This window comes from Lolium rigidum, chromosome 2 (genome assembly GCF_022539505.1).
Source record: "Lolium rigidum isolate FL_2022 chromosome 2, APGP_CSIRO_Lrig_0.1, whole genome shotgun sequence".
Classification (NCBI taxonomy): domain Eukaryota; kingdom Viridiplantae; phylum Streptophyta; class Magnoliopsida; order Poales; family Poaceae; genus Lolium; species Lolium rigidum.
This window is the reverse complement of record NC_061509.1, coordinates 34,576,457-34,587,405: the sequence shown is the minus strand read 5'-3', so window position 1 is coordinate 34,587,405 and position 10,949 is coordinate 34,576,457. Positions and strand designations below refer to the sequence as shown.

The following is a 10,949-nucleotide window of genomic DNA, read 5'->3' as shown; positions in this document are numbered from 1 at the left end:
AATTAATGGTTTTATCTAATATACTACAATCTAATCTCTGGCAACAATGGGTGCGACAAGTTTTACCTGTCCCATGCTGCGATGATGCATGTTCCTGTTTTCCTTCATCATTGTAATCACAACAAGCAACCCTCCAGCTCCAGGTATGGATAACATGGCCTGGACCCTGGATAGATGATGATGATTAGTAGCCTCCCACTGACACAGCGGCCAATGGGGCCGCGCCAGATAGGCCGCTAATGCAACGGGTGGAGACTGGAGGCTATAAATGCCGCCCGGAGAAAGGGCTCCTCCGCAAACACACACAGCTTCTTGTTAAGAATACACAAGCAGAGGAGGGCGTAGCTATCAGTTCCACTAATCCCTCCCTCGTACTAATCAATCCAGGGATCCTCCCCTTGCTTCTTCCATCGCATCCATCTCGGTCGATTGATTCTATGCCAATGGAGACAAGAGACGGCGGCTCGAGGCTGGAGCCAGCATTGCTGCCGTGCTCCTATGTGCCGTTGCCGGACGATGCCGAGGCCGCCGTGGTTGGGCGCGGTCGCCGGACCGGGCCTCTGTTCGCAGCGCTGCTGCTGGCGTTGACCGCGGTGCTACTCGCCGTGGCTACGCTGGCTGGAGCCAGACTCGTTGGACAGCTGCCCGCTATGGGCGTCGTCATGCCCAACCAACTGGCAACGGTTGACGAGGCGATGAGCACCACCAGCAGCAGCAGAGGGCCTGAGTCGGGCGTGTCGGAGAAGACGTCCGGCGTCCCTGCTGAGCACGGCGGCATGCTAGGGGCGGACGCTGCCGGCAGCAACGCGTTCCCGTGGAGCAATGCGATGCTCCAGTGGCAACGCACCGGCTTCCACTTCCAGCCCGAGAAAAACTGGATGAACGACCCGAACGGTAACAGCCACATCTCCTTCCGCCATTAACACCCTGCAAGCAAATAATCTCCTCAGAGTAAAAAACCGTGCATGGTGGAATCTTACAGAATTCAGTTGACAAATGTTCATGGAAATCTTTTTATCCAAATGCAGGTCCCGTATACTATAAGGGGTGGTACCACCTCTTCTACCAGTACAACCCGGACGGCGCAATCTGGGGCAACAAGATCGCGTGGGGACATGCCGTGTCCAGGGACCTGCTCCGGTGGAGCCACCTCCCTGTGGCAATGTTCCCCGACCAGTGGTACGACATCAATGGCGCCTGGTCGGGCTCTGCCACCGTGCTCCCTGACGGCCGCATCGTCATGCTCTACACCGGCTCGACCAACGCCTCCGTGCAGGTCCAGTGCCTCGCCTTCCCCTCCGACCCCTCTGATCCGCTGCTCACAAACTGGACCAAGTACGAGGGCAACCCGGTGCTGTACCCGCCGCCACATATCGGGGATAAGGACTTCCGGGACCCAACCACAGCGTGGTATGATGGCTCCGATGGAATGTGGCGGATTGTCATCGGGTCCAAGGATGACCGCCACGCCGGCATGGCCTTGACCTACAAGACCAAGAACTTCATTGATTTTGAGCTCATACCCGGAGTGCTGCATCGGGTGCTGGCAACAGGGATGTGGGAGTGCATCGACTTGTACCCGGTCGGCGCCGCAAGGGGCATCGACATGACGGAGGCCGTCGCGGCGGCATCCAACAACGGCGGCGGTGAAGTTTTGCATGTCATGAAGGAGAGCTCAGACGACGACCGACATGACTACTACGCGCTAGGGAGGTACGATGCAGCAACAAACAAGTGGACGCCGCTAGATGCCGACGCCGATGTCGGCATCGGGCTGAGGTACGACTGGGGAAAGTTCTATGCATCCAAGACCTTCTATGACCCGGCAAAGAAGAGGCGTGTGTTGTGGGGGTGGGTCGGCGAGACCGACTCCGAGCGTGCCGACGTGGCCAAGGGATGGGCCTCCCTACAGGTACTTCAACATTTCTTCTACTACAACATGGCAAAGTTAATTGGCTAACCTCAATTAGTCATAAAAAAATGTTGCTTTGTTAGTAATTTGCATGATTAGGAGTGTTGCATGCACTTTTGGTAGGGTTCCACAGACACAGGCATGGCACGGGTGGGTTATGGTCATGAATGCAAAATAATAGCAACCACTTGTGATGAATCATAGATAGATAGGGGGTGAATCAATGTGGCTGTCATGTGTCCTTACCTTCATTCAGTCTACACTTCGAGCTACTGCTGAGATACCTGGATCTGCACCATGCCAAACTGGCAAGCCGTGTCCCACTCTAAACAAACTAAATAAGCTCTACATGCCCAGGACTCATGTGCGACCCTATGTGGCCTAGTGGCATGCAAAAAATGCAATATTTTTTATATTGTGGCGCAAATACCTAACTGAATTAGAATAAACAATTTCTGCTAGTACAACCTAACTGATTACACAAGTAAAGGGGTGTATTGTCTTCAGTAAGTAACATTCATTTGTTATCACAATGATGATACCAAGAGGGTTCATTAAGGAACAAAAAGTAATGATAGAACGTTGGAAAAATAGCAACACAAGCATTGTTTAATTCAGTTAAATAGTGCCAGCTGCTACTGTTTATTATTTGGGTACAGAATAATGTATATATACCTTCGCTGCACAATGCAGCTAACCAGAGTGTGTGTGCCCTACAAGCAAAACCTTCCACGCCCATGACTCATGTGCCACCATGTGGTCTAAGTGTGCGAAGATTGGCAATTTGGTACTACCACCAAACTAAATACTTAATAGCTTTTGCTAGTACCAACCAAACTGGGATTAGATAAGAAAAAGGGATGCCTTGTCTGCTGACTCCAAAAGATTCTTAAAGTACATTGTACAAACAATCATGCGACGATACAAACAAAGATTAACAACTACTCCTAATTAATTAATTATTAGTGTCAATTGCTAATACTTGCCTGATGTTTTCTGTTGTTGCAGTCGATCCCTCGCACAGTGGTGTTGGACACCAAGACTGGCAGCAATCTCATCCAGTGGCCGGTGGTGGAGGTGGAGACACTCCGTACCAACTCCACCAACCTCGGCAGCATCACCGTCGACCAAGGCTCTATCTTCCCTCTCAGCCTCCACCGTGCCACACAGCTCGACATTGAGGCTTCCTTCCGCCTCGACCCACTCGATGTCGTCGCCGCCAAGGAAGCTGATGTCGGCTACAACTGCAGCACCAGCGGTGGCGCGGCCGGCCGTGGTGCGCTTGGCCCATTTGGCCTGCTTGTACTTGCTGACGCCAGACGCCATGGTGGAGACACGGAGCAGACCGCCGTCTACTTCTACGTCGCCAGAGGCCTTGACGGCGGCCTGCGCACGCACTTCTGCCATGATGAGTCACGGTCGTCGCGTGCCAACGACATTGTGAAGAGGGTTGTCGGTAACATCGTGCCGGTGCTTGATGGCGAGGCACTATCCATCAGAGTACTGGTGGACCACTCCATTGTCGAGAGCTTTGCACAGGGCGGGAGGTCGACAGTGACTTCGCGAGTGTACCCAACCGAGGCCATCTACGCCAACGCCGGGGTGTACCTCTTCAACAATGCCACCGGTGCCCGCGTCACCGCCACTACCCTCGCCGTACATGAGATGGACTCCTCCTACAATCAGGCCTACATGGCTTCACTGTAAAAAAGAAACGGACAGATTATTTTTTTGGTTGCATATATATGTGTATTCTCTTTCTGAACTTTTCTTTTTCATCTTTATTATGTCTATTCACTGTCGAGGCCTTTCAGTAGGCTGTAATCCTAGTGGAAGATGCCATGACACAAGGCTAGAGCTGTACATGTATAACGTCAGTCCAAGTTGTTTAGAAAATTTTTGCTTTCAAATTTTAAGTTGGTCTACACACTGTGTCATGCTGTATACAAATGCAGAACAACACCTGTTAGACGTAAATCCACAAAATGCACACAAGAAATAAATATGACTCTTCACATACTGCATAACAATTTGTGGTGACATATATCTGATATCGAAAATACACTCACCTGGCCATGATCTGGAGTTCTTGGGCATCCAGTCAGTGACTTCTGACATTCCTGATATTCTGTTGCAGTATAACTATCCTTCAGGAGCATTTCTCCAGTGAGTTCTTCCCAGCACCCCTCCACATGATTCAATATTCCTGCATCTTATTCTCGAGGTGTTAGCAATGACAGAAATGAAATGAAATGGCCAAAGTGGAACCACAGGAAATATAGCCTTACAGGCACAAGCAGGCACACCATGAAAAGTCCGACCAGATATTCGTCCAGAACTCACATTGACTTGCTCAATGTTGTTTCTGAATACACAATATCATCAATGGAATCCTCTTTCAACAACCTTGCGGGCTTGAGGCACATCTCAAACACAGCGAAAATAAAGCCTGGATTTCAATGGGGCAGGTGTGTATATCCTGCATATTTTGCAGTTAGTGAACATGCATAAAGGTCCAACATCAAGATGCTGCTAAAATGGAAAGCTTTATCGAACCACCAGATTTTCTAGTTATGCTAAAATGAAAAACTAAGTGCCCCAAATTTACTCCTACAATGTGTCAAATTTACTCCTACAATGTGTCAAATTTACCAGTTAGTGCCCCAAATTCAAGTTGCTGGCTTACCTTTCTACTTCAGTTGCTCAACGGGAAATTGAACATGAGATAAGGATCAATTCAGTGTCGTGCATAACCTTTAATCCCTTATAACTGCTGTTAGCAAATTCAGTTTGGCACTTGGCCTGTCAAAAACACGTCAACTAACATTTAGGACAGCTAATGTGACAAAACATTAACCGAAACATCCTTCTGGGCGTACAGAATCACAATGCCATAAACACACCTCTTTGAACCCTGCACCTGCAGGGAACAGGATTTACTCTTGCTCTGCCCCCACAAAGCCAGCTGATGGCCCGAGCATGTTATCCATCCTTAGCTTTGAAGCCTTTGCTCACTATTTCCTGTTTCTCTTCCAATGGCACTTCTCGCTTATATTTCAACTTGAATCATGTATGAAGTTAGCGTGTTAGACAGCGGAATTACCAGAAGTCCCCACATGAGCAAATGCCATTGCTGAACTTGTGAAATCTGACAGCGTCTCTCACAAGAATATCACGCCCAGTTATCTTAGAGATGAATTTGGTAGCATTATGACAATCCACACAGACCCGTAGATTCTTGACAATCCGAATCTGCATTTCTGGTGGAACAAAAATCAAGCCAAATGCAATTGCAAGCTTCTCACTATGATTGCTGAGCATTTGAACCTTCTCAGAATCCGCTACATCGTGCAGCACTGAACTGACATCAGGCTTATACCCTTCTTCCACCATCTTAGAGTTGAGCCACTGTAGCTTATCATAAATTGTTCTGGAGAAGGGGTGAGACTGGTCATCCGCTGAGAATATGTAGACTTTATTCTTATACTTGATCCAGCTGCAGCCTGGTTCTTTCTTCACTTGCCTATCCCTCATCCCACGCCTCAGCTGGGCAACCTCGCTCCATTCACCTTTAGAAGCATGCATGCTGCACAGTAATACATAGCTCGCTGGGTTTTGAGGATCAACTTTCAAGAGATTCTCGGCAGCCCATTTCCCGGTCTCCATATCACCGCGCAACCTGCTCGAGCTCAGCAATGTCGCCCATCCAATAGCATCAGGACAGCGTGGCATCTGCCTTATGAACTCCTCAGCTTCTTTCAACCTCCCTGATCTGCTATACAGGTCAATCATGCAAGTGTAGTGATCATCCAAGGGTACAATACCGTGGTCCTCCTGCATAGACTGGAAGTAGCTGCGGCCTTTCTCCACAAGCCCTGAACGGCTACAAGCAGAAAGGACCCCGATGAACGTTACGCCGTCCGGTTTCACACCCTTAGACAACATCTTCTCAAACAGATCCATTGTTTCTTTTGCCTTCCCAAACTGGGCATAACCCGTGACGAGGGCTGTCCATGACACCTGATCATGAACCGTCATCTCATCGAACAGGCGGTGCGCGTCCTCGATGCTGCCGCACTTCCCGTACAGGGTTACTAGTGCATTAGACACCGTAATGTACGGCCTCAGCCCCGATACGAGCGCCACGCAGTGGAACTGAGCCCCCTCTTCCAGGCTCGCAAGATTAGCGCAAGAGCTGATGACACTGCCAAGAGTGAAATCATCAGGCTTAATGCCGTCCCTCTGCATCTCCGAGAACACCCGCACAGCCTCCTCACCACACCCATTCTGTCCGTAGCCGACAATCATCGCAGTCCACGAGACGATGTTTTTGCATGTCATCCTTCTCAAGACGGCTTCCGCCGATCTGATGCTCCTGCACTTGGAGTACATGTCAACAAGCGCGCTTCCGACAAATACATTGTCCTCATACAGTGTTCTGATCACGTAGGCATGGACCTGCTTCCCCTCTTCCGAGGCAGCAAGGGCACCACAGGCTGTCAGGATGCTTCCAAAAGTGTACTGATCAATGCCGACACCTGCTGCCCTCATCCTCCTGAAAACATCCAGCGCCTCCGACGGCAGCCCGTTCCGCGCCAGCCCCGTGACCATCGCGGTCCAGGTGATGGAGTCCCTGTCAGCCATCGTCTCAAACAGCCCCCTCGCCTCCGCAACCATCTTGCACCGGAGCAGCCCCGTGATCATGGTATTGTACATCACCACGTTCCTGCCCTCCATCTCATCAAAGACGCGCTTGGCGTCCCCGATGAGCCCCATCTTGGCATACATGTCGACGAGCGGGCTGCCCGTGAAGGCGTACGCCCCGAACCCGAGCTGCAGCACCTGGCAGTGCACCTGCCGGCCGAGCGCGCGGTCGCCGAGCGCCGACGCGGCCATGACCATGCCGGACATCGTGATGCGGCTCGGTCTGACCCCCTCCTCCGCGAGCAGGGCGCGGTAGGCACCCGCGGCCCGCGCGGGGGCGCCGGCGCCGGAGAACCCGGCGATGAGCGCGTTGTAGGAGACGGCGTCGCGCTCGGGCATGGACGCGAAGAGCCGCTCCATGTCCAGGAGGAGCCGCGCGCGGGCCAGCGCCGAGAGGAGCGCGTTGCGGGTGAAGAGGTTGGGGTCCGGCATTGCGTCGAACAGGCGGCGCGCGCGCGCGAGGCCGAGGCGGCCGGACCTGGCGTAGGCCGTGAGGAGGTGGTTGAGGAGGTAGGTGGGCGGCGGGTGCGGGACGGTCCGGAGGATGAGGCAGTGGACGGCGGCGGAGATGCGGGCGCCATTGCGGCTGCCGGCGGCGGCGGAGGAGGAGAGCAGGGCGGCGTAGTGGTTGCACAGTGGGCGGCTCATAGCGCGAGGGAAACTTCCAGCGTACGAGTTATGGGCCTAGCGCTCAGCCCATATCTGGCATGAATGGCTGGCTGTAATGCATTAATGGTTGTGTAAACTAGAAATATTTATTTGTAAAAATCCATCAATAGTTTCTAAAAATAAAAAAACAATAGTTTTTTCTTCTAAATTTGTTTGCTGAAAGTCATGGTAGAATGTTAAGATGAAAGAAATAAAGGTACTGAAGATGATTACAAAGAATCTTGATGCGACTGTTAAGCAACTTGCGACCTAGGTACGACTTCCAGGTTATGACCCTTCATAGATAATGAAAGAGAAACATAGTTGAAGTACTCGCAGCACACAATATTGCGGCAATGATTAATACTGATGTGCTACACACAAAAAAACACGTTTAGCACAAAAGGTTGTACCACTAGAAGATGTTATGGGAGAATCACTTAATATAAAAAGATTGAGATATAGTTTTGAAGCTCTCGTACCAAGAAATTCAACGATGAAAATGATTATCCAAATTACTCAGGTTTCTGGCATATCAATTTTCTTCACGAGATTGTTGAAAAAGACTAGCATATGTAATCGCTATAATATACAAGAGAGTGCCAGACAAGGATTCGATGAAAAGGAAATATTAACACCTCATGCAATATATAATTCTTAGTAGTTATTAATATGGTGAGCAGTATTATTCTACAAACCTCAGCTAGGATATTCGTCCCACTCACGTGCACTACAGAACCTCATGATATTTAATGACTATAAATAAAAACACATACATATAAATAAACTATATTACATATAAGTGACACAAAACATTTGTGGTTTTGGAATATCGATTCAGTGAAAATAGTAAGGAAACATAACCTATGAAAAATAGAGATCTATTATACTAGCATTTGCAACGATAATTTTGAACTATATAATTAAAAATTATGCTCAATGTTGTTATATACAATAGATATATAATGTTTAATACTTTATTAAAAAATCAGTTTAAAGATAGTTTAAAACTTGAAATTTATGACAAAGTGGTATATAAATAAGTGAAATTGTTTAATATAAATAGGAGATTGTGTATTGTCTAGAGGACCAACCCTTGGTAAGCATGATGGTTTTGGGTGTGTCGGTATAGCTACTTGGATGATCATTAGTTGAAAGAGCTTGGTCTCACCATACATATATTTGAAAAAACATATTTATTAATACCTTGAGGAGGTACCACACAAGTTCCCCCTTTGTTTTTTACATTGTTTTCCTTGCACGTATTATAGAGTTTAACGTTTCGGGTCCGCAATTGACATGGAAAACCAAAGTAAGGTTGGTTTTGGCTCATTGATGGAGGAGCAGACCTAGTTGTTTCCTCACTATTGTGTCGTGCGCTCAACCCCTATTGATGGAGTAAGTTCTTGAAGCCCATATAGCTTGGCTTGGCTAGACAAAGCAAGGGATAGTTGAGACCGAGTTAACAAGAGTTTGGGTGCGTAGAGAAAGACGAGACACCTCCTAAATGTCTAAAATAAGTAAATCAACGGTGCTAACAGCCATCATGATGTCTATCAACTACGAGCGGCTGAATGAAACTCTGTGGTATATATGCCTTTGTGAAAATATTATATGTGTCAAGAAAGCCGCATATCAGCTATGACGCTCACTCGTGCGTGTATTTACCACTCCACAAAGCTATCTTGTTTTTCGTAACGAGGAGGCAATTCGCGGCGTCATGGGTATGAGTCATGTTGAATCCCTTTCTTTGTTCTACACTGAACCTACGTGGAAAACCTTAAACAGATCTACAGGTTATCGCTTTTGACCGCTCAGCCACTCGGGTGTCTACCATTGTGAGTTTGACACGTGCCCAGAGGGTAGCACAACACATACGGCGCGGGAGGTTCGCAGATGAACTTCAGATAGGATGACCTCTTTTAGTATTTACATAGTTTTCCACAATTTTTTTATTTGCTGTCTTTTTTCCTGACTTGGATGTGTATATTTGTTCACCTGCAATGGATTAATCAGAGTTGTGCCTTGTTTCAGGTCATTCCAAAAAAAAAAGATGGGCGTGTACAACGGTAACTTTCTCTGTAGAAGCTTCGGGGATTACTGTGTGATGAAGGATTTGGTTGAAACATGGTCGCTCTCATGCATTAGACGTGTGCCGTTAGCGAGAAGGAAGCGCTTGGGTTGCTGTTCCAATCAATCATGCATTCCCTCGTGACAACAACACACGCCGCATGGGTGGCCACAAGCCCTATCCCAACGGATTCAATCCCTTGAAACAGAAAGGTCACCTACCTACTAGTAGAAAGTAGTATACTGCATTTGTAAACTCTCCCAAAGAAGCACGTATAACTGAATAAATACATGGAAAAATACAAAGAAAATGATAATAAGATAAAAAGATGATAATCCATGTCAAATTTCAACATAGTACCAGAATTGCTATGCACAAGCAGATAAGCAAGCTAGTTATTGCAGGCAGCCGCTGCATGAGTGAGTGCTTGATGACACATCGATATCGATATCCTTCCCTACCATTTGGTCTCACTCATTCTCACTCACCTGCACCAGCAGCCAAGAGCCAACACGATCTCAGCAAGATCTCCACTCCACTAGCTGCTCACTCGCTACTAGCACCAGGAAGGAGAGATCGAGCGCTGCCACTAGCCAAGAACCGAGCAGCCATGGAGTCGTCGACGGCGACGCAGACGGAGCGCCACGGCCGCGGCAACGCGACGGCGACCACCATCGCCAAGAGCAGGTGGGGGCCCTACTCGGGCGCCGGGGACTTCGCGGGCAACATGGCCGTCATCCTCGCGTCCCTGCTCGCCGCGCTCGCGCTCGCCCTCGCGCTGCACGCCGGCGTCAGGCACCTCCTCCGCCGCCGCCGACGGCAGCGGCAGACGAACGGCGGCCAGGCGCCGGACCCGGAGAAGCCGCCGCCCGTGGCGCCGGCGCTGCTGGAGCTGGTGTACTCGGCGGCGGAGGCGGGCCAGCTGGCGGGCGCCGCGTCCGAGTGCGCCATCTGCCTCGCCGAGTTCGCGGACGGCGACGCCGTGCGAGCCGTCCCGGCCTGCGGGCACGGCTTCCACGCGCGCTGCATCGAGCGCTGGCTCGCCCCCGGCGGGCGGCGCTCCTCCTGCCCGACGTGCCGCGCGCCGGCCTCCACGCCACTGGCATCGGCATCGGCCGGTGCCCCCGCCGCGGCGGCGTCCTGATGCCATGTCATGCCATGCCGTGCCGGGTTGCGTGCCGGCTTCTTGATGCCATGCCATGCCATGCCGCCGCCGCTCTGTTTCTTTGCAACAAGAGGCTCCCTGTTTTTCCCTTCTTGAATTTCCTTTGTTCCTTTCATCTGTAAATACTACCTAGAAAATTGAATCTTGAACTGGATGCATGGTTCCATTCGATCGATGTGTTTGTTTCACTCGGTCTTTCATTTATCTCTGCCTTCATTTTTGGATGTTGAGGGACACCATCCAACCTGGGCTCGTGATTTGGTTTCTTATGACTGGTTATGATAATCTTGTTCATAATGGTGGGAATTTCTGAGCAGGAATGGACATGTTTAAATTGGCAGAAGCAAGTTGGCATAGTCTTATTATATTTCCACTTGATCAATTAAACACCTGAATAAGAAGATTGAAACATGTTGCTTGGTTGTGTACAATACGACTTCTAGTTCTAT

At 49.6% G+C, this 10,949-nt stretch overlaps 3 protein-coding genes across 3 annotated transcripts; 2 read left to right on the top strand and 1 right to left on the bottom strand.

Moving 5' to 3' along the window:
• The first annotated feature begins 342 nt into the window (after positions 1-342).
• LOC124691555 (sucrose:sucrose 1-fructosyltransferase-like) lies at positions 343-3,619 on the top strand. The gene is made up of 3 exons (XM_047224844.1): positions 343-894; positions 1,029-1,912; positions 2,921-3,619. Exons 1-3 carry the CDS (start codon positions 438-440, stop codon positions 3,617-3,619), a joined length of 2,040 nt encoding a protein of 679 aa, XP_047080800.1. The 5' UTR covers positions 343-437.
• On the bottom strand, positions 3,062-7,264 carry LOC124691553 (putative pentatricopeptide repeat-containing protein At1g68930). The gene is made up of 5 exons (XM_047224843.1): positions 4,816-7,264; positions 4,599-4,714; positions 4,201-4,391; positions 3,982-4,118; positions 3,062-3,613 (listed from the first exon to the last, which is right to left on the bottom strand). The coding sequence occupies exon 1, from the start codon at positions 7,262-7,264 to the stop codon at positions 5,012-5,014; it is 2,253 nt and encodes a 750-aa protein (XP_047080799.1). The 3' UTR covers positions 3,062-3,613; positions 3,982-4,118; positions 4,201-4,391; positions 4,599-4,714; positions 4,816-5,011.
• Positions 7,265-9,793: 2,529 nt separating this feature from the next.
• On the top strand, positions 9,794-10,479 carry LOC124689488 (RING-H2 finger protein ATL79-like). Its single transcript, XM_047223012.1, has one exon. The coding sequence runs from the start codon at positions 9,946-9,948 to the stop codon at positions 10,477-10,479; it is 534 nt and encodes a 177-aa protein (XP_047078968.1). The 5' UTR covers positions 9,794-9,945.
• Positions 10,480-10,949: the final 470 nt, after the last annotated feature.

Coding starts and splice junctions, on each gene's coding strand:
- LOC124691555 (XM_047224844.1), top strand. CDS start 438: ATGCCAATGGAGACAAGAGACGGCGGCTCGAGGCTGGAGCCAGCATTG. Junction 895..1,028: donor CTGGATGAACGACCCGAACG/GTAACAGCCACA, acceptor ATCCAAATGCAG/GTCCCGTATACTATAAGGGG. Junction 1,913..2,920: donor AGGGATGGGCCTCCCTACAG/GTACTTCAACAT, acceptor CTGTTGTTGCAG/TCGATCCCTCGCACAGTGGT.
- LOC124691553 (XM_047224843.1), bottom strand. CDS start 7,264: ATGAGCCGCCCACTGTGCAACCACTACGCCGCCCTGCTCTCCTCCTCC.
- LOC124689488 (XM_047223012.1), top strand. CDS start 9,946: ATGGAGTCGTCGACGGCGACGCAGACGGAGCGCCACGGCCGCGGCAAC.